Source organism: Somniosus microcephalus, chromosome 1 (genome assembly GCF_052327205.1).
Source record: "Somniosus microcephalus isolate GS21.2 chromosome 1, FLI_Smic_1.0, whole genome shotgun sequence".
Taxonomy (NCBI): domain Eukaryota; kingdom Metazoa; phylum Chordata; class Chondrichthyes; order Squaliformes; family Somniosidae; genus Somniosus; species Somniosus microcephalus.
The window spans coordinates 158,350,290-158,377,108 of record NC_140987.1 but is presented as its reverse complement, the minus strand read 5'-3'; the positions used below and the strand labels follow the sequence as shown (position 1 = coordinate 158,377,108).

General features: G+C 44.0%; 1 protein-coding gene across 5 annotated transcripts in view; it reads left to right on the top strand.

The window, feature by feature from the left end:
- Positions 1–26,819, top strand: part of dmxl1 (Dmx like 1) — a 228,418-nt gene that overhangs the window by 161,982 nt on the left and 39,617 nt on the right. For 3 of the 5 annotated variants that reach the window (XM_085986990.1, XM_085986982.1, XM_085987011.1), the window contains 6 exons: positions 382–566; positions 6,908–7,035; positions 14,867–14,952; positions 15,302–15,503; positions 19,065–19,182; positions 24,489–24,551. In XM_085986990.1, coding sequence (XP_085843116.1) covers positions 382–566; positions 6,908–7,035; positions 14,867–14,952; positions 15,302–15,503; positions 19,065–19,182; positions 24,489–24,551 — 782 coding nt within the window. The remainder of the gene's footprint in view (positions 1–381; positions 567–6,907; positions 7,036–14,866; positions 14,953–15,301; positions 15,504–19,064; positions 19,183–24,488; positions 24,552–26,819) is intronic. The other 2 variants (XM_085987007.1, XM_085986999.1) reach the window with 1 other exon arrangement.

The window sequence follows — 26,819 nt, the reverse complement described above, 5'->3', positions numbered from 1 at the left end:
TACTGCAGAATGGAGGTTATATCAGACTTTCTTATTTACCGCTTCTGAACTGATGTGCTTATTAGAGAAATTGACTTAAGTTACAGTGAAGTGTTGGTATGAATTTGTATGTTCACTGTCTTGTGTACTTTTGCTTAAAGGAGGTTCATATGCATCCAGGATCCCAGTGAAACTGTACTATCATTCACTTGTATTTGTCCTTGTTGATATTACAGTTGATGTGATTATCCTTTGGTCTGTTTTCAATTTGCTTTGTGAATGGGGAAAAAAATGATAATTGCATTGCTATGGCTATTATGTTCTAATAAACATGTTCCCACAACAAATAAGTCAACAAAATGGGATGCATTGCATATTACTCTTTGTATACTTCCTTTACAGTAGTTACTCCTCCCTCTGATAAGCATCACAGCCGTTTCAAGCGCATGACATCAAGAACAATAAGCAGAGAATCCAAAGCAGCCTCACACAGCCCTCCCTCTCCAGTTGTCAACCAGGAGATTCCAGTTTATAAAGAGAAGTTCATCCCACCTGAGCTTAGTATCTGGGATTACTTTATAGCAAAGGTAATAATTTTTAAATGTTTGAACAAGATTAATATCGAGTAATTGAAAACCATTAAATGCACACAGAAAGGTTAATATATCTATGTATTATGTATTGGAACATATTAATGCATATGCAAACTCACCAGGTAAACACCAACAAAATGGTGACGTTAACAAAAAAAAAACTCACTTTATTTTGGGAGAATGCGCATTTTTTTTTTATTCATAGCCCTCGAGAAGGTGGTGATGAGCCGCCGCCTTGAAGCACTGAAGTCTGGAAGATGAAGGTACTCCCATAGTGCTAGTGGTTTGATACAACTGAGTGGCTTGCTAGGCTATTTCAGAGGGCAGTTAAGAGTCAACCACATTGCTGTGGGTCTGGAGTCACATATAGGAAAGACCAGGTAAGGGTGGCAGATTTCCTTCCTAAAAGGAGATTAGTGAACCAGATAGGTTTTTATGACAATCACGGTCACCATTACTGATACTAGCTTTTTATTCCAGATTTTATTTAATTAACTGAATTGAACTACTATCTCCGGATTATTAGTCCAGGTCTCTGGAATACTAGTCCAGTAACATAACCACTATACTACCGTTCCCGAGAGATTATTGATATTGGAGATGCTATATTTGTACGTTATTTGCTGCGGTTAGTTATAGCTAAAGTAATTTAGACATATCTGCCATACCATTCTTTGGAATATACTTTTTTTTTGTAAATTTGGTGAATGGCACAGGCATTTTCATACTACTTAACTCAAAGCTGAATTGTTTTACAGACAACTATAGATGATTTGTTTAGCCTAATTTGTATGTGTTAATTTCATATTCAAACTCTAATTACCTTTAAGAACATAACATAAGAAATAGGAGCAGGAGTAGGCAATTTGGCCCTGCGAGCTTTCTCCGCCATTCAGTATGATCATGGCTGATCTTCTACCTCAACTCCACTTTCCTGCACTATCCCCATATCGCTTAATATCCAATAATCTATCAATCTCTATCTTGAATACTCAACAACTGAGCCTCCACAGCCCTCTGGGGTAGAGAATTCCAAAGATTCACCACCCTCTGAAGAAATTGCTCCTCATCTCAGTCCTAAATGGCCAACCCCTTATTCTGAGACTGTGACCCCTGGTTCTAGACTCCCCAGCCAAGGGAAACACCCTCCCTGCATCTACCCTGTCAAGCCCTGTAAGAATTTTGTATGTTTCAATGAGATCACCTCTCATTCTTCTAAACTCCAGAGAATATAGGCCTAGTCTACTCAATATCTCCTCATAGACAATCCCCCCATCCCAGGAATCAGTCTGGTGAACCTTCATTGCACTCCCTCTGGCAAGTATATCTTTCCTTAGGTAAGGAGACCAAAACTGTACACAGTACTCCAGGTGTGGTCTCACCAGGGCCCTATATAATTGCAGTAAGACATCTTTATTCTTATACTCAAATCCTCTTGTAATAAAGGCCAACATACAATTTGCTTTCCTAATTGCTTGCTGTACCTGCATGTTAACTTTCATTAATTCGTGTACAAGAACACCCAGGTCCCTCTGAACACCAACATTTCCCAATCTCTCTCCATTTAAAAAATACTCTGCTTTATTTTTCCTACCAAAGTGGATAACTTCACATTTCTCCACATTATCATCCATTTGCCATGTTTTTGTCCACTCACTTAACCTGCCAATATCCCATTGAAGCCTCTCTGCATCCTCCTCACAACTTACATTCCCACCTAGCTTTACATCATCAGCAAACTTGGATATATTACATTTGGCCCCCTCATCCAAATCATTGATATAGATTGTGAATAGCTGAGGCTCAAGCACTGATCCTTGCGGTACCTCACTAGTTACAGCCTGCCAACCCGAAAATGACCCGTTTATTCCTACTCTCTTTTATGTCCGTTAACCTCAATCCATGCTAGTATATTACCCCCCCCAATCCCATAAGCCTTAATTTTGTTCAATAACCTCTTGTGTGGCACCTTTTATCGAATGCCTTCTGAAAATCCAAATACATCACATCCACTGGTTCCCCCTTATCTATTCTGCTAGTTACAACCTCAAAAACCTCCAACAGATTTGTCAAACATGATTTCCCTTTCATAAATCCGTGTTGACTCTGCCCAATCCTATTATAAGTGCCCTGTTACCACGTCCTTTGTAACAAACTGATGCAGGCCCAGGACCCAGTGGTCAATTAGACACGCAGACTATATCTTAAAACAAGTGAGGTTTATTCACACACGTGGCATCTTGCATCGATGAACAAGACAGTGATAGAAATAACAACAGAAAATGCTGGAAAAACTCAGCAGGCCAGGCAACATCCGTGGAAAGAAAATAGAGTCGACGTTTTGGGTCTAACCCTTTTTCAAAACTGGAAAGGAAATGAAATAGATCGAAAGGCTGGGCTGGGAGAGAACAGAAGAAGTGAAGAGACATTAAGAGGTATTCAAAACGAGACGAGATGGTGATAGGACTAGTGGAGACAAAAGACGGCTCTAGATTAGGCGTGAAATGTTCTGGCAGAATGAGAGACAGCTGCCATGTGGGAGAGAAAAAAAAGTTGGGGGGGGGGGGCGGTGGGGAAAGGGCCAAAACAGATGTGGATAAAATATAAGCAAAAATGTAAAGGGGGCCGAGGTTATGATCTGAAATTGTTGAACTCGATGTTGAGTCCGGAAGGCTGTAAAGTGCCTAATCGGAAGATGAGGTGCTGTTCCTTGAGCTTACGTTGAACTTCCGTGGAACAATGCAAGAGCCCGAGTACAGACTGCTTTGCGGAACACCTCCGTTCAGTCCGTAAGGGGGACCCCGAGCTTCTGGCCGCCCGTCACTTTAATTCACCGCCCCATTCCCACTCAGACCTCACTGTACTCGGGCTCTTGCATTGTTCCACGGAAGCTCAACGTAAACTTGAGGAACAGCACCTCATCTTCCGATTAGGCACTTTACAGCCTTCCGGACTCAACATTGAGTTCAACAATTTCAGATCATAACCTCGGCCCCCTTTACATTTTTGCTTATATTTTATCCACATCTCTGTTTTGGCCCTTTCTCCCTCCCCCCACCACCACCACACTTTTTTCTCTCCCACATGGCAGCTGTCTCATTCTGCCAGAACATTTCACACCTAATCTAGAGCCGTCTTTTGTCTCCACTAGTCCTATCACCATCTCGTCTCGTTTTGAATACCTCTTAATGTCTCTTCACTTCTTCTGTTCTCTCCCAGCCCAGCCTTTCGATCTATTTCATTTCCTTTCCAGTTTTGAAAAAGGGTTAGACCCGAAACGTCGACTCTATTTTCTTTCCACGGATGTTTTCCTGTATTTTCTGTTATTTCGGATTTCCAGCATCTGCAGTATTTTGCTATTGTATCAAGACAGTGATAGATATTACTTTCCAGCCTACCTCTTATCTCTCTCAGTTCCTTCCTCTCCAAACACACACCTCCAACTGAACCATTTCCGTGCCTTTTATTCTTACAGGCTGGGGGTCGTTCCTAATTAAAGGCAATTAAGGTCAACAAGCTATATTGGCTTTCATATAACTTAAAATTGTAATCCTATCTCTGATACTGAGCTCTCAACATCCTATGGCTTCTATATCTTCCCTCTCTCACTCTGTTACACTTTAAGCAAAAACAGAAAATGCTGAAAACACTCAGCTGGTCAGGCACCATCTGGAAAGAATAGACAAGATGTTTTGTGAATGCACCCTTCAAAGAACGGGAAGATATTACAGATGAACAGCATTTAAAAAGGAACAGAACACGAGAAAGGAGGAGCGTAAAAAAACGTGACCTGGAGAACAGGAGAAGGTTAAATGGCAGAAGTAATATTGGCACAGGACAGTAAGAGGCACATTGAGTAAAATAAGACATGAGACACAAGGGGGAATTTTAATCCCCAAAAACGGGTGGGTTTGCTTCAGGTGAGATATTAAAAAGCTAAAAATCTGAAACCATAACCCAATCCCCTTCGAACCTGCCCACTTCTGGTTTAACAGAGGCACGACAAGGGGTGGGCGACCAATCCGCTCTCAGGAGGTGGGTTGTTCATTTAAATATTTTATGGAGCCTGCACGCCCTCACTTTAACAGTGATTCTATTTTTAACCACAGTTGGCCGGGTTTCCCTGGCCTGGGATAGCCAGCAGGTGAAAGGTGGCTGAGAAGGGCTGAATCCATGAGGGCAAGTGCCTTTACAGCATTGCTTGTGGGCCAGGAGGAGCAACAGTGCTGCTCCCCCCACCCCCCAGGCCCAACAAGCTACCCAGTGCACATCCCCACCAATATTCCCTCTAATTTTTTCTTGGCCTGCGTGGACCCTTTAACACCTGCGCGGGCCATTCAAAATTCCGCGCATGCACAGTTTTTCTATTTAAAAGCCAGCTCGCCGGCTGCACAGGACCTGCAGAGCAGCCGCGCATCTTAAAGGGAGCGTTGCTCCCCACAATCCCACCCCCGCACGGAACACCTCTGAGGTAATATCGGGGCCATAAGAGTGTGTGCATTTTCTGTTTTTTGTTTCAGATCTCCAGCATCTATAGTATTGTGTTTTTTGTTCCTACTAATCACCTCATTCAATTCATAAATAAGGAATAAATGTAAAAAGAATAAATTAGTTTCACAGTTAGTGAAAAAAAATAATGCATACTGAAAACTATGAAAAGGTAAGGCTATAAGTGGCTAGATTTTTTTATTCATTTATGGGATGTTGCTGGCAAGACCAGCATTTATTGCCCGTCCCTAATTGCCCTTGAGAAGGTGGTGGTGAGCCTCCTTGAACCGCTGCAGTCAGTGTGGTGAAGGTAGTCCCACAGTGCTATTAGGTAGGGAGTTCCAGGATTTTGACCCAGTGACGATGAAGGATCAGCGATATACTTCTAAGTCAGGATTGTGTGTGACTTGGAGGGGAACTTGGAGGTGGTGGTGTTCCCATGCACCTGCTGCCCTTGTCCTAGGTGGAAGAGGTCGCTGGTTTGGGAGGTGTTGCCGAAGAAGCCTTGGCGAGTTGCTGCAGTGCATCTTGTAGATGGTACACACTGCAGCCACGGTACGCCGGTGGTGGAGGGAGTGAGTGCTTAAGGTGGTAAATGGGGTGCCAATCAAGTGGGCTGCTTTGTCCTGGATGGTGTCGAGCTTCTTGACTGTTGTTGGAGCTGCACTCATCCAGGCAAGTGAAGAGTATTCCATCACACTCCTTACTTGTGCCTTGTAGATGGTGGAAAGGCTTTGGGGAGTCAGGAGGTGAGGCACTGACCTGCTCTTGTTGCCACAGTATTTATGTGGCTGGTCCAGTTAAGTTTCTGATCATTGGTGACCCCCAGGATGTTGATGGGGGGATTCAGCGATGGTAATGCCATTGAATGTCATGGGGCGGTGGTTGGACTCTCGCTTGTTGGAGATGATCATTGCCTGGCACTTGTGTGGCGTGAATGTTACCTGCCACTTATCAGCCCAAGCCTGAACGTCGTCCAGGCCTTGTTGCATGTGGGCATGGACTGCTTCATTATCTGAGGAGTTGTGAATAGCACTGAACACTGTGTCGTCATCAGTGAACATCCCCATTTCTGACCTTATGTTGGTGGGAAGGTCATTGATGAAGCAGCTGAAGATGGTTGGGCCTAGGACACTGCCCTGAGGAACTCCTGCAGCGATGTCCTGGGGCTGTGATGATTGACCTTCAATCACCACAACCATCTTCCTTTATATTAGATATGACTCCAGTCACGGGAGAGTTTTCCTTCCCCCCCCCCCCGATTCCGATTGACTTCAGTTTTACTAGGGCTCCTTCATGCCGCACTCGGTCAAATACTGCCTTGATGTCAAGGGCAGTCACTCTCACTTCTCTGGAATTCAGCTCCTTTGTCCATGTTTGGACCAAGGCTGTAATGAGGTCGGGAGCAGAGTGTTTTTGGAGGAACCCAAACTGGGTATCGGTGAGCAGGTTATTGATGAGTAAGTGCCGCTTGATAGCACTGTCGATGACACCTTCCATCACTTTGCTGATGATTGAGAGTAGACTGATAGTGCATTAATTGACCGGATTTGTCCTGCTTTTTGTGGATAGGACATACCTGGGCAGTTTTCCACATTGTCGACTAGATGCCAATGTTGTGGCTGTACTGGAACAGCTGGGCTAGAGGTGCAGCTAGTTCTGGAGCACAAGTCTTCACGATAGCCAGGATGTTGTCGGGGCCCATAGCTTTTGCTGTATCCAGTGCGCCGAGCCGTTTCTTGATACCACACGGAGTGAATATTGCAGGACGTTTAAATTTAAATCTAGAATAAAATTTTTAATCAATAGTTGCAGCTGTTATAAACTGCACACGTTCTTTCCTCCAGCCCTTCCTTCCCCCATCACAGAGCAAAATTGAGTATGATTCAGAAGAGAGCCAGGGCAGTGATGATGAGGAAGATGCTTTTGCTTCAGACATACAGCTTCAAGAGCATTCAAATCCTAATTCTTTCAGGTAAGAGATACCTTGGTCTGGTTTCACTTGATAAAAATGACTTTAATATCTTCATTTCCTCTCCACCAAACTTTGTTACCCTTTTGGTTTCTCCTTCAGCCCCATTTTCTTCCCATTCTTGTTTTACTGGGGGTCACAGCTCTTACAGCCAAAATAGGAAGCAACATGCTTGAAAATTATGGCTATAAGACATATATTAGTAACCCCATGATAACTCTTAGGCTTTTTCCTGTGAGGAGTTACTCTCTTCCCCACAACAGCTATTCCGTAATCTATCTACTAGATGTTACATTTTGCTTTATGAAATATTTCACGACACTGCTTTTTAGAAAAGTGTTGGGCAGCACAGTGAACCATTGCACTCTTGTAGAATCATAGCATGGGCAGTGGGCTCAGGTAACTTTAACCTTGCAGCTTGAACTTGCAGTTAGGGATAAAAATGCACCCACTGTTAGAGCCAGGGGAGCTTAAACAGCAGAAGAAAGGAGACTGGGGAGAAATAGAGCAAAGGATGGCAATGGATGGTCAAGGATGGCAAAGGAGCTCCCTAGGGAGCTGCCGGCACAGGAGCCATCTTATATATACTTACACTGAACATCCGTAAGACAAAGGTCCTCTACCAACCTGCCCCCGCCACACAGTACTGTCCCCCGATTATCAAAATCCACGACAAGGCCTTGGACAACGTGGACCACTTTCCATACCTCGGGAGTTTACTATCAACAAGGGCAGACATCAATGACTAAGTCCAACACCGCCCTCAGTGTGCCAGTGCAGCCTTCGGTCGCCTGAGGAAGAGAGTGTTTGAAGACCAGGACCTCAAACCCGGCACTAAGCTCATGGTCTACAGCGCAGCAGTGATACCCGCCCTGCTGTATGCCTCAGAGACATGGACCATGTACAGCAGGCACCTCGAAGCACTGGATAGGTAACGCCAACGTTGCCTCCGCAAGATCCTGCATATCCATTGGCAGGATAGGCGCGCCAACGTCCGTGTTCTTGCTCAGGCCAACATCCCCAGCATCAAAGCTTTGACCACGCTCGATCAGCTCCGATGGACGGGTCACATTGTCCGCATGCCCGATATGAGACTCCCAAAACAAGCGCTCAACTCGGAGCTCCGGCACGGCAAGAGAGCCCCAGGTGGGCAGAGGAAACGCTTCAAGGACACCTTCAAAGCCTCCTTGGAAAAAGTGTAACATCCCCACTGACACCTGGGAATCCCTGGCCCAAGACCGCACAAAGTGGAGGAGAAGCATCTGGGAAGGTGCCGAACACCTCGAGTCTCTTTGCCGGGAGCAAGCGGAAGCCAAGCACAAACAGCGCAAGGAGCGCATGTCAACCCAAACACCCCACCCACCCGCCCCTTCAACCACTGTCTGCCCCACCTGTGACAGAGACTGTAGGTCCCACATTGGACTCATCAGTCACCTGCGAACTCATTTTTAATGTGGAAGCAAGTCATCGGTTCCAAGGGACTGCCGAAGAAGTAGAATCATAGAATGATACAGCATTAAAGGAGGTAATTTGGCCCATCATGCCTGTCCCAGCTCCTTGGTAGAGCTATCCAATTAATCCCACTCCCCTGCTCTTTCCCCATAGCCCTCTAATTTTTTTCCCTTCAAGTATTTATCCAATTTTCTTTTTAAAGTTACTGTTGAATCTTCTTCCACCACCCTTTCAGGCAGTGTATTCCAGATAACAACTCGCTGTGTTTCCTCATGTTGCCTCTGGTTCTTTTGCCAATCACATTAAATCAGTGTCCTCTGGTTATTGACCCTTCTGCCACTAGGATCAGTTTCTCATTATTTACTCTATCAAAACCATTCATGATTGTGAACACCTCTACCAAATATTCCCTCAACCTTCTCTGCTCTAAGGAGAACAACCGCATCTTCTCTAGGAACTCCACACAACTGAAGTCCCTCAACCCTGGTATCATTCTAGTAAATCTCTTCTGCACCCTCTCCAAGACCCTGACATCCTTCTAAAGTGTGTTGCCCAGAATTGAACACAATACTCCAGCTGGGGCCTAGCCAATGTTTTATAATGGTTCAGCATAACTTCCTTACTTTTGTACTTTATTCAACAAGAACAACTTGTATTTATATAGCGCATTTAACGTAGTAAAATGCCCCAAGGCGCTTCACAGGAGTATTATAAGACAAAAATTTGACTCCGAGCCACATAAGAAATTAGGGCAGATGACCAAAAGCTTGGTCAGAGGTGTATTTGGATTTTCAGAAGGCATTCGATGAGGTGCCACACAAGAGGTTATTAAACAAAATTAGGGCTCATGGGATTGGGGGTAATATACCAGCATGGATTGAGGATTGGTTAACAGACAAAAAACAGAGTAGGAATAAATGGGTCATTTTCGGGTTGGCAGGCTGTAACTAGTGGGGTACCGCAAGGATCTGTGCTTGGGCCTCAGCTATTCACAATCTATATCAATGATTTGGATGAGGAGACCAAATGTAATGTATCCAAGTTTGCTGATGATACAACTTAACATTCCCACCCAGCTTTGTGAGGAGGATGCAAGGAGGCTTCAATGGGATATAGACAAGTTAAGTGAGTGGGCAAGAAAATGGCAAATGGAATATAATGTGGAGAAATGTGAAGTTATCCACTTTGGTAGGAAAAATAGAACAGCAGAGTATTTTTTAAATGGTGAGATTGGGAAATGTTGGTGTTCAGAATTGACCTAGCTGTCCTTGTACACGAATCACTGAAAGTTAACATGTAGGTACAGCAAGCAATTAGGAATGCAAATGGTATGTTGGCCTTTATTACAAGAGGATTTGAGTATAAGAATAAAGACGTCTTACTGCAATTATATAGGACCCTGGTGAGACTACACCTGGAGTATTGTGTACAGCTTTAGTCTCGACCTAAGGAATATACTTGCCATAGAGGGAGTGCAACGAAGATTCACCAGACTGGTTCCTGGGACAGGGGATTGTCCTGTGAGGAGAGATTGAGTAGACTAGGCCTATATTTGCTGGAGTTTAGAAGAATGAGAGGTGATCTTATTGAAATATACAAAATTCTTACAGGGCTTGACAGGGTAGATAGAAGGAGGATGTTTCCCCTGGCTGGGCAGTCTAGAACCAGGGGTCACAGTCTCAGAATAAGTGGTCGGCCATTTAGGACTGAGATGAGCAATTTTGTCACTCAAAGGGTGGTGAATCTTTGGAATTCTCTACCCCAGAGGGCTGTGGAGGCTCAGTAGTTGAGTATATTCAAGATGGAGATCGATAGATTTTTGAATATTAAGGGAATCCAAGGGATATGGGGATAGTGCAGGAAAGTGGAGATGAGGTAGAAGATCAGCCATGATCTTCGTGAATGGCAGAGCAGGCTCAAGTGGCCAAATGGCCTACTCCTGCTCCTATTTCTTATGTTCTTAAACATAGAAACATAGAAGATGGGAGCAGGAGTAGGCCATTCGGCCCCTCGAGCCTGCTCCGCTATTCAATGAGATCATGGCTGATCATCCAAATTCAGTACCCCGTTCCTGCCTTCTCTCCGTATCCCTTGATCCCTTTAGCCTTAAGGAATATATCCAACTCCTTCTTAAATATATTTAATGAATTGGCCTCTACTGCCTTCTGTGGTAGAGAATTCCACAGGTTCACTACTCTCTGGGTGAAGAAATTCCTCCTCATCTCCGTCCTAAATGGCTTACCCCTTATCCTTAGACTGTGATCCCTGGTTCTGGACTCCCCGACCATCGGGAACATCCTTCCTGCATCTAGTCTGTCTAGTCCTGTTAGAATTTTACATGTTTCAATGAGATCCCCTCTCATCTAAACTCCAGCGAGTATAAGCCCAATCTCCTCATACGTCATTCCTGCCATTCCAGGTATCAGCCTGGTGAATCTTCGCTGCACTCCCTCCATGGCAAGAACATCCTTCCTCAGATAAGGCGACCAAAACTGCACACAATACTCAAGATGTGGTCTCACCAAGGCCCTGTACAACTGCAGCAAGACATCCTTGTTCCTGTACTCAAACCCTCTTGCTATGAAGGCCAACATACCATTTGCCTTCTTAACCGCCTGCTGCACCTGCATTCTTACCTTCAGCGACTGGTGCACAAGGACACCCAGGTCTTGTTGCACTTCCCCTTCTCCCAATCTATTGTCATTCAGATAATAATCTGCCTTCCTGTTTTTGACACCAAAGTGGATAACCTCACATTTATCCACGTTATATTGCATCTGCCATGCTTCTGCCCAATCACCCAACCTGTCCAAATCACACTGGAGTTTCTCGGCATCCTCCTCACAGCACACACGCCCACCCAGCTTTGTGTCATCTGCAAACTTGGAGATATTACATCTAGTTCCCTTGTCTAGATCATTAATATATATTGTGAATAGCTGGGGTCCTAGCACCGATCCCTGCGGTACCCCACTAGTCAATAGCCTGCCACTCGGAAAAAGACCCGTTTATTCTTTGCTTTCTGTCTGCCAACCAGCTCTCTATCCAAGTCAATACCTTGCTCCCAATCCCATGTGCCTTAACTTTACACACTAATCTCTTATGCGGGGCCTTATCGAAAGCCTTTTGAAAGTCGAAATACACCACATCCACTGGTTTTCCCTTATCTATTTTACCAGTTACATCCTCAAAAAATTCCAGTAGATTAGTCGAGCACGATTTACCTTTTGTAAATCCATGTTGACTTTGTCCAATCCTGTCACTGTTTTTATGTTCTTATGTTAAGGAGCTTCTTAAAGAAGGAAAGAGAGATAGAGGTGGAAAGGTTTAGGGAGGGAATCCTAGAGCTTGGGGCCTAGGCAACAGAAGGCACGGCCACCAATAGTTGAGCAATTATAATCAGGGATGTTCAAGAGGGCAGAATTAGAGGAGGGCAGATATCTCTGGGTGGGCGGGGCAGGTGGTTGTGGGGCTGAAGGGGATTACAGAGATGGGGAGGGGTGAGGCCATGGAGGCATTTGAAAACAAGGATGAGATTTTTGAAATTGAGTTGTTGCTTAACCGGGAGCCAGTATAGGTCAGCGAGCACGGGTAATGGGTGAACAGAACTTGATGCGAGTAAGGGCATGGGCAGCTGAGTTTTTGATGACCTCAAGTTTGCGTAGGGTAGAATGTGGGAGGCCAACCAGGAGTGCGTTGGAATAGTCAAGTCTAAAGGTAACAAAGGCATAGATGATGGTTTCGGCAGCGGAAGAGCTGGGGCAGAGACGGCTAATGTTATGGAGGTGGAATAGGCAGTCTTAATGTGTCGTTTATGACTTTGATGAGAGCAATTTTGGTACTGTGGCGGGGTGGAAACCTGATTGGAGGAATTCAAACATGGAGTTCTGGGAAAGATGGGCACGGATTTTGGAGGCGACAACACGTTCAAGTACTTTGCAGAGGAAAGGGAGGTTGGAGATGGGGGCGGTAGTTTGCAAGGACTGTGGGATCAAGGGTTGATTTTTTGAGGAGAGGGGTGTTGATGGCAGATTTGAGGGAGAGGGGGACAGTACCTGAGGAGAGAACCATTAACAGCTAACATGGGAGCCAGATAAGTAAGTTGGGTGGTCAGCAGTTTGGTGGGAATAGGGTCGAGGGAGCAGGAAGTGGGTCTAATGGAGCAGATGAGCGTGGAGAGGTTATGAGGGGAGATTGGAGAGAAACTGGAGAAAGATGCGAGTTCAGGGCTTAGGCGGCGGAAACCTCGGAGGACGTTTGGCCCGGTGGGCTCGGAAGGAAGGGAAGTGGCAGAAGCAGCTGAACGGATGGTTTCAATCTTAGAGACAAAGAAGTCTGTGAGCTCCTCATACTTGTTGTCGGAGCTTAGGTTGGAGGAGACAGGGGAGAGGGTTTTAAGAAGACGATGACTAGCAGTAGAGCATAGAAGCTGGGGTTTATCTTTGCATTCCAGAATGATTTTGGAATAGTGAGCAGTTTTGGCAGACGAGAGCAGGACCTGATGATGCATTGTGGTCCAGCCAGATCTGGCGGTGAATGGCTAAACCAATTGTCCACCATATCCGTTCAAGTCTGCGTCCCTTGGACTTAAGGGAGTGAAGATGAGGGCCGTACCAGGGGGAAGGGCCCAAGTGAGGGAGAGTAATTGTTTTAATAGGGACGAGGGCATCAAAGGTGGTGGTGAGGGTGTGGTTGAGCAGATCGGTAGCTGCAGAAATGTCAAGATGAATGGAGGGCCAAAGGCTGGACAGTTGGGATTTCGTAAGTGCAGTTGTAAGAGAGTTTGGAGAGATTTTTTTCCAGGGGCGAACACCGAAGAAAGTAGGGTTGGAGCGGGGTGGAAGGGGGATGTGGGTGGAGAGCAATACGAGGAAGTGGTCAAAGATGGCCTTATATGCGATTGACACGATGGGAGTAGCAAGGCCACGAGAGATGGCAAGGTCGAGGGGGTGGCCGTGAATATAAGTTGGGGCATTTACTTGGAGGGAGAGATTAAGGGAGGATAGGAGGGTAGCGAATTCAGGAGAGAGCATGATGAATTGAGATGGAGGTTGAAATCACCGGAGGATGAGTAGTTGCTCAGTGCAGAGGCGGAGGGAGGAAAGCAGTGAAGCTATCTCGATAATAACATTTTTACGGTCCTTGGGTGGGCGGTGGAGAACGAGAAGTTTAAATGAGAGGTGAGGGCGTGGAATAAGGTGAAATGTTCAAAGGATGAGAAAGTGCCGGAGCAGATGGGGTACAGACCAAGGTGTGATTTGGTGATGAGAGCCACACCACCACCACGGCAGTCTGAGCGGGGCAAGTGGTGGAAGGTATAGCCAGGCAGGGAGGCTTCATTTAAGGGGAAGGTGTCATCACCCCTCATCCAAGTTTCCGTCAGGGCCGTGATCCACAATAAGCTCGTGGATGGCAAGGGCCTTGCTCATAAGTGAATGGATATTCCTCTAATAAATTAATAATTTTTAACCGCCTTCTCAACTTGTCTGCCACCTTCAAAGATTTGTGTACATACACCCCCAGGTGTCTCTGTTCCTGCAGCCTCTTTAAAATTGTACCATTTAGTTTATATTACGTTTTGGTAGGAAGAATAAGGAAAGGCACCACTTCATACTTCTCTGCGTTAAATTTCATCTTCCATGTGTCTGTCCATTTCACCAGTCTGTCTATGTCCTCCTGAAGTCTCTTACTATCCGTCTCATTGTTTACTACATTTCTGAGTTTTGTATCGGCTGCAGACTTTGAAATTATGCCCTGTATACCCAAGTTCAGGTCACTTATATATAACAAGAAAAACAATGATCCTAATACTGACCCCTGGGGACCCCACTGCCTACTTCGCTCCAGTCTGAAAAACAACCATTCACAACTACTCTCTGCTTTCTGTCCCTTAGCCAATTTTGTATCCATGCTGCCACTGTCCCTTTAATCCCATGGGCTTTAATTTTGCTAACAAGTCTTATTATGTGGAATATGGGGCAATTGGAGTTTCAGGTACAAAACATTTCCTCAGAACTTCATCTTACTGAAGGTTAACATGGGCTGCTTGATTTTTGGAGCAGTTGTGAATGGAGCTGAACACTGGAATCATCAGTAAACAGCCCCACTCCTGACCTTATGATGAAGGGGAAGCTATTGAACCAGCTGAAGATGGTTTGACTGAAGATGCTTCCCTGAGCAACTCCTGCAGCAAATTCCTGGGGCTGTGATGCTTGGCCTCCAACAACCACAGTCTCTCCTTTCACTTGTTAGATATAAATTCTAATCCAACCCAAACTGATGACACAAAATTGATTTGGAACAGTTTTATCTTGTTGGTGACTTGAGTATGCTTTTTTGCAACAGAATAACATTTTAAAACTTTTTTTTTAACATTATTTAGCTGGTCACTGATGCGATATGCTATGGTGCAGTTGGTGCTGCATAATTTAAAGAACTTTTACCCAATGGCAGGGTTGGATCTTTCAGGTAACTAACTACCTTCTCTCTTTGTTTCATAATGTAGCAGGGAAATTTTTTACCTCTAATTTTCTCCCCATCTTTATTTGCTCCTCAAGGGAATGACTCATGTTGTGGGATAGCAAATACTTAATTTAGATTCACAATATGAATACATATTATATTCACAATATGAATACATATATTATAATCTGGAGGGGAAGAAGCAGAACATTTTGAAGGGATGAAACATTTATGCAGTGGTCCTCCAATTTGTTAGCTTTAATAACCTTTTATTTTTCCAAATTCTCAAGTTTTGACAATGCAAATTGAATTTGTCATTTCACCAATGTTTAGCTTATTTATTGCTATCTTGCAGAACTCCCTGTTTGTTCTCCTTCTTGCCATGCAAGTTTAAAGACTCTTCAGCGCTGGGAACAAGTATTGCTTCGGCGACTTGAGTTATTTGGTGGGCCTCCTCCAGACTTCATCTCAATGCATACCAGTGAAGGCGCAATGTCGTCAGGTCCTGCTATCCTCATCCATAAAGCATTGCTGGAACCCACAAATACACCATTCAAGTAAGAGGAACAAGGCAATAATATTGGATGATTTTAATTAACCCAGGATAGACTAGAATAAAGGTAATGCATAAGGTCAAAGTGAAAAATTACTTATCCAGGACTGCTTTCTAGATCTGTATGATTCTTGCCAAGTAAGGAAAGGCACAATGCTTGATTTAGTTCCAGTTAATGAAGTGGAACAAACAACTGATGTGAGCAAGCAAACATTTGGGAATTAGCAACCACAACTTGGTTCAGTTAGTTGATGGTGTTAAGATTGGAGCAAGGTTGGAAAAGGATCAGTACCCCATGGATTAGTGCTGAGTCCACTTTTGTTCTTGGTATATAGAGATGATTTGTACTTGGATATAAGGAGCACAGTCTTGAAATTTGCTGACAACCAATGGCAGAGGTTTAGCAAACATTGAGGAGAACTGTAAAAGGCTTCAGGAAGACAATTTAGTGGAATGGGCAGAAACAATTTAACATGGATATCAATGTGAGGTAATACATTTTGGGAGGAAAAGCAAGGAATTAGGGTATCTATTCAATGGAAAGGCAATGAAGAATGTGTGTGAACAGAGACACATGGAGGGTTCAAATATATAACTCCCTAAAAGTACAAGTGCAGGTAGATAAAACCATAAAATATTTTAGATTTTGCTAATGGGGGCATAAAGTACGAGAATAAAGAAGTAATAAATTTATACAAAATACTGGTTAGACCACAGTTAGAATAGTGTGTGCAGTTTTGAGTGTCCTATTAAATCACATTAAACCCATAGCATACAGTGTAGATTGACCAGCATGATGCCAGGGATCAGAATCTATAGTTATGAAAAGATCCTCGAGATACTTGGATTATTTCTACTCGAGCAGAGAAGGGTAAGAGGAGATTTAATACAGGGTATTAAAATTATGAAAGGCGAGTGGATAGGGAGCTACTATTTCCTTTGGTTGGGGATTTTCTTTTTATTCGTTCATGGGATGTGGGCGTCACTGGCAAGGCCAGCATTTATTGATCATCCCTATTTGCCCTTAAGAAGGTGGTGGTGAGCTGCCGCCTTGAACCGCTGCAGTCAGTGTGGTGAAGGTATTCCACAGTGCTGTTAGGGAGGGAGTTCCAGGATTTTGACCCAGCGACGATGAAGGAAAGGCTATATATTTCCAAGTCAAGATGGTGTGTGACTTGGGGAACTTAAGAGGTGGTGGTGTTCCCATATACCTGCTGCCCTTGTCCTTCTTGGTGGTAGAGGTCACGGGTTTGGGAGGTGCTGTCAAAGAAGCCTTGGCAAGTTGCTGCACTGCAGTGGTGGATGGGGTGCCAATCAAGCTTTGTCCTGGATGCTGTTGAGCTGCTTAAGTGTTGGTGGAACTGCAATCATCCAGGCAAATGGAGAGTATTCCATCATACTGTTTCTTGTGCCTTGTAGGTGATGGAAAGACTTTGGGGAGTCAGGACGTGAGACACTCGCCGTCGAATACCCAGCCTCTGAGCTGCTCTTGTAGCCATAGTATTTATGTGGCTGGTCCAGTTAAATTTCTGGTCAATGGTGAACCCCAGGATGTTGATGGTGGGAGATTTGGCGATGAATGTCAAAGGGAGGTGGCTAGACTCTCTTGTTGAAACTGGTCATTGCCTGGCACTTGTGGCAAGAAACATTTGCGCCACACATCAGCCCAAGCCTGAATGTCGTCCAGGTCTTGTTGCATGCGGGCATGGCCTGCTTCATTATCTGAGGAGTTGTGAATGGCACTGAACGCTGTGCAATCACCAGCGAACATCCACACTTTTGATCTCATGATGGAGGGAAGGTCATTATTAAAGCAACTGAAGATGGTTGGGCCTAGGACACTGCCCTGAGGAACTCCTGTAGCGATACCTTGGGGCTGAGATAAGTGTTCTCCAATAACCACACCATCTTCCTTTGTGCTAGGTATGACTCCAGCCAATGGAGAGTTTTCCCCCTGATTTCCATTGACTTCAATTTAACCAGGGCTCCTTGATGCCACACTCAGTCAAATACTGCCTTGATTTCAATTGCAATCATTCTCACCTCAACACTGGAATTCAGCTCTTTTGTCCATGTTTGGACCAAGGCTGCAATGGGGTCTGGAGCTGAGTAGTCCTGAAACCCAAACTGAGCATCAGTGAGCAGGTTATTGGTAAGTGCCACTTGATAGCACTGTCGATGACACCTTCCATCACTGCTGATGATTGAGAGTAGATTGATAGTGCATTAATTGACCGGATTGGATTTGTCCTGTTTTTTGTGGACAGGACAATTTTCCACATTCAGGTAGAGGGGGTCTTAAATTTAACAGAGCTTATGAGAAATTACTTTATGTAGAGGGCTGTTGGAGCAAAGAATTTTTTGACACAGGAATTAGTTGAGGCAGAGAGCATTGCATCTTTTAAGGGAAAATTTGATATTTGAAGATAATTATACAGGGCTACGAGGAGAGCGCAAGGAAGTAGGATTTGTTTTGGATTGCTCTAACAAAGAGCCAGCACAGACATGATGGGACTAATTGTGGCCTTCTTTGCTGGAAACCTGTGTTTGTATGGTTCTAAGAACACACTTTAATGAAATCTGGGCACTGACATGTAACTATTTTATAACTAATTTTTACTGTTGATAGGAATGATTATTTTACTGTATTATGTATTTTCACTTTGGAATCTTCAGTGAAAAAGGCTATCTTTTATTTTGAGTTATACAATCGGTAGGGAGACGGGGTGAACCATCTGAGTGATAAAACGTTCTGTGTTGACACCTTGCCTTGTGGCAGCTTCTCCCTTTCCCCACAGGACGTTGGTTGAACTCGTTTGGTTTCTGGAACAATCCAGAAGCTCCCCTGCTCCTTTTCGTCTGGTGCCAGATTTATTTTGGGGTAGATTTGGACTCTTGCGCGATAATGTAGGGCAGGCGATGGCTGAGTCGACAGCCGGTTTTACATCTCTTCCCCAATTGACTTGTGTGGAAATGAAGAATGGGGAGAGATTTTAAACGGGCTGTCGATTTGGCTATGGCCTGTTTTGGACTATCGCACGAGTCAAAATCTACCCTATTTGAATTCAATTTTACAACTTGCTATTGTGGGATTTGAACTCGTGACCTCTGGGTTGCTCGTCCAGTACTTTGCCTTAGCAGTAGAATAATACATTGCATTATCTCGCGCTCCTATCTTTTATAAAGCAGCGAAGGACCTATTTCCCTTAGCAGAGAGGTCAATAACCAGGGGGCATAGATTTAAAGTAATTGGTAGAAGGATTAGAGGAGTTGAGGAGAACTTTTTTCACCCAGAGGGTGGGGGGGGGTCTGGAACTGACTGCCTGAAAGGGTGGTAGAGGCAGAAACCCTCATCACATTTAAGAAGTACTTGGATATGCACCTGAAGTGCTTCAACCTACAAGGCTACGGACCAAGAGCTGGAAAGTGGGATTAGGCTCTCTTTCGGCCGGCGTAGACATGATGGGACAAATGGTCTCCTTCTGTGTTGTAAATTTCTATTATTCTAATTTCTATCTACTAAAACAGCAATTGCTGCCCAATTGAGATTACTTTTTCTCTATAGGTCAAAACACCACACTGCACTTCCTGTAAAGAGACTTTGGCAATACCTCGTGAAACAGGAAGAGGTGCAAGAAACCTTCATTAGAAACATTTTCACAAAAAAGAGATGTCAAAATGAGGTCTGTATTAGTAGAATAAATAAAACTTTTAAACTTATTTCATCTTTACCACTACTAACAGTTAGTTTTCCTGTCTTTCTTTCTGTGAATCCCCTATATATTACCAGTGGTTGAATAACAGTCATGTCAAAATTAGATTGCACACTGATCTTTTCTACATAAACATGCAGTTTTGTGAGTTGTAAAAGGAATTTCATGATGAGTCAGTTATGTTTAAGAAGGCTGAAGGAGTTTTGTTTTATAAAAAAAAAAAAAAATTAACCAACCCTTAGGAAAAGTTTATTACAGGAGTTCTACTAATTAAACATCACAATTGTTGTGAAACAATTGAAATAAATTCAAAATACATGGCTGAAAAAATAGGACATTTAAAGGAGAAGATACTTTGAATGCAACCTTTTCACTGATTCTGGGAACATTTGTATATTGCATGTAAAATTCTCCTGTAATCTATTTATTCTTGGGCAGTGCCATCACAAAGCAAGCTGACACAGTATCTGCCTGTGTCTGTTTGTGTACACATTTAAGCTGCTGCACCAGATCCAAGCCCATTGCTTCTATCTGCTTTTTCTTTTTCCCCCTCTCCCCGTAATCCCTACCCTAACCTATCACTACACTTGAACCAAGCCGCAACCCAAACTGCCCCATCCTCCTCTTTGGCTGACATTCCCACCCACTGTGCCTGCTTGGGGCTAACCTCACTACCCTTCCCATTCTGGTCACCCCACCCACCACTGCCTTTGGACTCTGCCAGCTGATCAATCACCCCCGCCCACATTTAACTCCAGAATGTTCATTCACACGTGAGCAAAGTCCTTGCCATCCACGACCATATCATGGATAATTTTATTTGACATCCTGGCTTTGACTGAAACTTGGCTCACCTTGCCCCTTACTTAAGCCTCCCTGCCGAGCGATACTTTGCATAACCGACTCTGCCCAAACTTCCATGGTGGCTGTGTGGCTCTGATCACCAAGTCACACCATGGTCCCTTTCCTTCTACTCCTCTGGCGTACCTTACCTTATTCCGCAGTCCTTAGCTCTGCTTTAAAATCCGTATTGTCAACGCACACACACCACCCCCCCCCCCCCGAGTTTCTCACCTAGATATCGTCAATTTTCCTCCTTCTGCAGTGAGTGAACTGATTCTTCAGTTGTTTTAATCTCTCTCTCAGCTCCTCTTACCCTTTCTACTCTAAATTCACTGCCCTCCTGTCCTACAACTTCTCCCTCCATATAAACGTTCCTACCCATATTCTTAGCCACCCCCTGAATGTTGCAATCACTCATTGAAACCATGGGAGTAGAATCACTGATCAGACCTTCTCTGACCACTTCTTTACATCCCTCACCACCCACACTTCCTACCCACTTTCTGCATCCGTCCATCTTTGCTCCCCTATCAACCACCTCCTTAAACTTCTCGCCCCAGCCACTTCCACCCTCGCCTCCAACAGCAAGTACGCGGAACTTATTGACTTGATCACTAATCATCCATTCAGCTACCTCTGCTGATTTCCCCCTTTCCCTGTTTCACCGAGCCAAACCTCCCCAGGCTTTCCTCTGCCTTAGCCACAAACCTGTGTGTCTCTCTAGTTTCGCTTCTATCTCACTTCATTCCCTCTCCAAGCTCATCTACCTCCTGCTTTTACTCCCAACTTCCCTTCCTGGCCCCATGCTAGCTGACATATTTCACTCTCCTCCGGTACTGTCCCCATGCCTTTCAAAATTGCTGTCCTCAGCGCCTCCTCAACAAACCCACCCTTGACACCTTTGTCCTTGCAAACTGGCAGCACGGTGGCATAGTGGTTAGCACTGTTGCCTCACAGCGCCAGGGACCCGGGTTCGAATCCGGCCTTGGGCGACTGTCTGTGTGGAGTTTGCACATTCTCCCCGTGTTTGCGTGGGTTTACTCCGGGTGCTCCGGTTTCCTCCCACAGTCCAAAGATGTGCAGGTTAGGTTGATTGGCTATGATAAATTGACCCTTAGTGTTAGGGGAATTAAATACGTGGGGTTACGGGGATAGGGTGGGATATGTGTTGGTGGAGGGGTTACGAGGATCGGGTGGGATATTTGTCGGTGCAGGCTCGATGGGCCGAAATGGCCTCTATCTGCACTGTGGGGTTTCTGTGATTTCTGTGATACTGCCCATCTCCACACTCGTTCCTCCCCAACATCCTTGTACGTGTTGTCACCGCCTAAATCAGTGCCCATCTTTCCTGCAACTTCCTGTTTTGAACCCCTCTAAATCAGGTTTAAGCTCCTGCCACAGCTGAACCAGCCCTAACCAAAGTCAGAAATGACATCCTTTGTGACTGTGACCATGGTGCATTATCCCTCCTCAACCCTCTCCGTGGCCTTTGACATGGTTGACCGTACCTTCCTCCTATAGCACCTCACCTCCGTTGTCCAGCACAATGGAATTGCCCTTGCTTGGTTCCACTTTTTTATTTTTCCTAACTTAGAGCATCTCCAGCTATGACTTCTCTTTCCATCCCTGCACCGTAACTCTGGAGTACTGCAAGGATCTATCCTTGGCCTCTTCCTCTCCCTCATCTGGAAGCTGCCCCTTGGCGACATCATCCGTAGTCATGAGGTCAACTTCCAGATGTATTCTGACAACACTGAAGTTCACCTATCCACCACCTCTGCTTGTCTGACATAGAAACATAGACAAAGAAGATAGGAGCAGGAGTAGGCCATTCGGCCCCTCGAGCCTTCTCCGCCATTCAATGCGATCATGGCTAATCATCCAAATTCAGTATCCTGTCCCTGCTTTCTCCCCATATCCCTTGATCCCCTTAGCCTTAAAAAAATATATATATCTAACTCCTTCTTGAATATATTTAATGAATTGGCCTCAACTGTCTTCTGTGGTAGAGAATTCCACAGGTTCACCACTCTCTGGGTGAAGAAATTCCTCCTCATCTCAGTCCTAAATGGCTTACCCCTTATCCTTAGACTGTGACCCCTGGTGCTGGACTCCCCCGCCATCGGGAACATCCTTCCTGCATCTAGTCTGTCTAGTCCTGTTAGAATTTTATAAGTTTCAATGCGATCCCCTCTCATTCTTCTAAACTCTAGCAAATATAAGCCCAATCAACCCAATCTCTCTCCATACGTCTGCCATCCCAGGTATCAGTCTGGTGAATCTTCGCTGCACTCCCTCCATGGCAAGAACATCCTTCCTCAGATAAGCCGACCAAAACTGCACACAATACTCAAGGTGTGGTCTCACCAAGGCCCTGTACAACTGCAGCAAGACATCCTTGCTCCTGTACTCGAATCCTCTCGCTTTCAAGGCCAGCATACCATTTGCCTTCTTAACCGCCTGCTGCACCTGCATGCTTACCTTCAGTGACTGGTGCACAAGGACACCCAGGTCTCGTTGCACTTCCCCTTTTCCAAATCTATTGCCGTTCAGATAATAATCTGCCTTCCTGTTTTTGCCACCAAAGTGGATAACCTCGCATTTATCCACATTATACTGCATCTGCCCAATCGCCCAACCTGTCCAAATCGTACTGGAGTTTCTCTGCATCCTCCTCACAGCACACACACCCACCCAACTTTGTGTCATCTGCAAACTTGGAGATATTCTATCTAGTTCCTTCGTCTAGATCATTAATATATATTGTGAATAACTGGGGTCCTAGCACCGATCTCTGCGGTACCCCTCTAGTCACTGCCTTCCACTCGGAAAAAGACCCGTTTATTCCAACTCTTTGCTTCATGTTTGCCAACCAGTTTTCTATCCGAGTCAGTACCTTACTCCCAATCCCATAGGCTTTAACTTTGCACGCTAGTCTCTTATGCGGGTCCTTATCAAAAGCCTCCTGAAAGTCCAAATACACCACATCCACTGGTTCTCCCTTATCTATTCTACCAGTTACATCCTCAAAAAATTTCAGTCGATTAGTCAAGCTTGATTTACCTTTTGTAAATCCATGTTGACTTTGTCCGATCCTGTCACTGTTTTCCAAATGCTCTGCTATTACATCTTTTATAATGGACTCTAGCATTTTCCAGCTTGGTGGGGGCGCAATTTCTTCCAGCTGTAGATTGGTAAGGCTAAAGCCACTGTCTTTGGCCCCGCCACAGACCCTGTACCTTTGCCATCGATTCCATTGCACCTCTTGGCCACTGTTTCAGGCTGAACAAGATTGTTCTCAACCTTGGCGTACTATATGACCATATCCTCTACTTCTGCCTTATTCACATGACTTGCCTCCATCCTACCTCAGCCCATCTGTTACTGAAACCCTCATCCATACCTTTATCACCTCTAGACTTGATTATTCCTGGCTTGCATCCTATACTGCATAAAGTGCAACTCCTCCAAACCTCTACTGCCCCACACTAAGTCCCAATCACACAATTAACCTTTTATCCTTTGCAACATTTTAGTGAATCTATGTTGCAGCTCCAATATTCTTTCCATCACTGGGTCTGCAAAACTGCGCACTGTATTCCAACTATGCGTAACCAATGTCTCTTAAAGATTGATCATCACCTCTTTTTGTATTCAGTACCATTATATATAAAGTCCAGAACACCATTTGCTCTTTTCATGCCTTGCATCTCCTTGCCTGCTTTTGGAGATGTATATATTGTGCCCTAGCTCTCTGTCCTTTAACGGCATTGAGAATTTTACCAATTAGGGCATATTTACATTTTCTATTCCCTTTCCCAAAATGTATTGCTTCACATTTATCTAATTTGAACTGCAATTGCTGCATATCTGTCCACTCCCCTAGCCGGTCTATCACCTGCAATCCCCCACATTCTTCCTCCCAGTTTGCCATGCCCTTTTTATAAAGAAGTGACCTTTTGCAGTTTTTGATATCCGAAGTCGATAAATTACATTGTCTTATAGCTCTTGGATACCTATTACTTGTTCTACTGCTTCACTTGGTAATCCTTAATTAAAATATCGATAACATAAATTTATAAGATTATAGAACAATAGAGTTTATTATAGTTGAGATGGTAAAAAAAACTTGTCCCAAATATCTAATATAAGCCTGTTAAAATCATTGAAAGGAATGACCAATTTGATTTTATTGGAAGATTATTTTATGTTATTTCTTATGAGATTAGTCTAATAGGACTTTCAAGTAGTAACAGCAGAAACACCTATGCAATATTTATATGTAGTGCCTATCGTATGGCCAGTAATCCTTTTCATTTTTCACTATCAAGGCCAGAGCTTCATCTATAACAGAATGTTTTCTAATTCATGCTTAATTCATCTCTTTTTTTTAAACCATTTGTCTTGTGGCTGTTCTTTGTTCTGTGATGTAGTCAGTAGACCCCTCCAATGAAACAGTCAGAAATTCTATGACGGAGGAACCTAGCATCAACAAGGTACAGCTCAACTGTTAATAACCAGCTCTGGCACTGAGTGTTCTCCCCAGGAATTACTGTTCTGCTGTAATGCAATGTTGGCATCTAGTTCAACATAATTTGATTAAATAAATAACTGAATCTATTTTTTTTTAAACTATAAATCCAAATAAGACCATACAAGCCAAAGTACCTGGGGAGACCACACATCAAATGAGGTTCATAAACTGCCAGAGTAACAGCATTCACCATATCGTGTATTTGGAAATCTAAAAATTTCCTTTTACTTGCTGTGTTAGTGAACTGCAAATAAAAAAGTATGGGCTTGATTTTCCCTTTACTCTCAAGTGCTAACTTTGACACATGCACCCATGTGTTTTAGCATGAGGTAAAGTTGCTATTTTTCATTCCAGTTTATTTTAAGGAATTAAAAATGCAGAAATGTATCAGAATCCGAGGAAAATTATGCTGGTGAGAAATGAGGAGCATTGCCTCTTGCAAAGAACAGCTGAGTTATGCACTCTGACAGATATTGAGCATTTTAAGGATTGCTCCTTAATGAAGAAATCTTCAAATATCTTCTAACATGGCTCTTAAGTTAAATACTGCAAATGGGCAAATTTGTGCTTCCAATTACATTTCACTGTGTATGTGCAGGACTTGGCACCTGCACATTTAAATTTACCATGTTTAAATCCTGTTTAAAATTGCCACAAACTAGAGGCAGTCTCTAGAATTTCTGCAAGTTATGCCTATTAAAATCTCTTCCGTTCTACTTTGTATGAAGTGTGATGGATCTACATAGGAACAAGAGTAGGCCATTCAATCCCTCAAGCCTGTTCTCCATTTCATTAGATCATGGCTAATCTGTACCTCAACTCCATTTACCCACCTTTGATCCATATCCCTTGATACCATACCTAATGAAACTCTGTCAATCTCAGTCTTGAAAGTTTTAATTGACCCAGCATCTACAGCCTTTTGGGGGAGAGAATTCCATATTTCCACTGCCCTTTCTGTGAAAAGGTGCTTTCTGATCTGAAAGGCTGAGCTCGAATTTTAAGATTGTGCCCAGTTCCCCCACCAGAGGAAATAGCTTTTCTGTATCTACTCTATTGAATCCTTTTTAAACGCTTCAGTTAGGTCACCCTTCAATTTTCTAAACTCAAGGAAATACAGACCAAGCTTATGCAACTTGGCCTCATAATTTAACCCTTTAAGCCCCGTTATCATTTTGATAAATCTGTGCTGTACGCCCTCCAAGGCCAATATCCCCTTCCTGTACAGTGCCCAGAACTGTAACGCAATACTCCAGATGGGGCCTGACCAAGGCTCTACAACTGAAGTATAACTTTTCCCACCTTGTATTCTAACCCTCTTGAGATAAAAGCTACAATTCCATTAGCCTTTTTGATTACTTTTTGTACCTGTGCCTGGACACCCAAGTCTCTGCTCCTCCACAGTTTCTAGTCTCTCGACATTTAGAAAATATTCTGAATTGTCTTTCTTGGATCCAAAGTGGATTACTTCACACTTCCCCACATTGAACTCCATCTGCCACAGCTTTGCCCATTCATTTAATCTGTCTATATCCCTTTGTAACTTCCTGCTCCCATCTACACAACTTGCTGTTCCTCCTAATTTAATTTCATCTGTCAACTTGGATATGCAACTCTCTATTCCTTCATCCAAGTCTTTGATATATAATGGGAAATGCTGAGACCCCAGTACAGATCCCTGGGGAACACCTTGTCACATTTCACCTGAGTACATTCCCTTTATCCCTACTTTTTGTCTGCAACCTCCAAACCAATTTCCAACCCGTGTCTTAAGGTTACCTCCAATTCCATGCGCCCTCGTTTTTGCTAATAATCTCTTGCGTGGAACCTTATCAAATTCCTTCAGGAAGTCCATAGACACACCCCTATTCACCATGTTAGCGACCTACTGAAGATTAGTCAAACTTGAACTACTCTTCACAAATCTATTCTGACTCTGATCAGCTCATACTTGTTCAAATTCTCAGTCATTCTGTCCCCGATGATAGACATCTATCTCCACCCCTCTTCCCCACCTGCGTTTCATCATCTACATGTCCTTCCATGACATAATTCACAGGCAATGGTTCAGCTGTCATGTGTACCTTGAAGACGCAAGCTCGACTTCTTCCCTTGCCCCCACGAGTGCCTCTGTGATGTTTGACTGCATGTCTAACATCAAATCATTAATTAATCAAAACTTTCTCCAATTGAACATTGAGAAGTTTGAAGCCATCATCTTTAGCCCTTA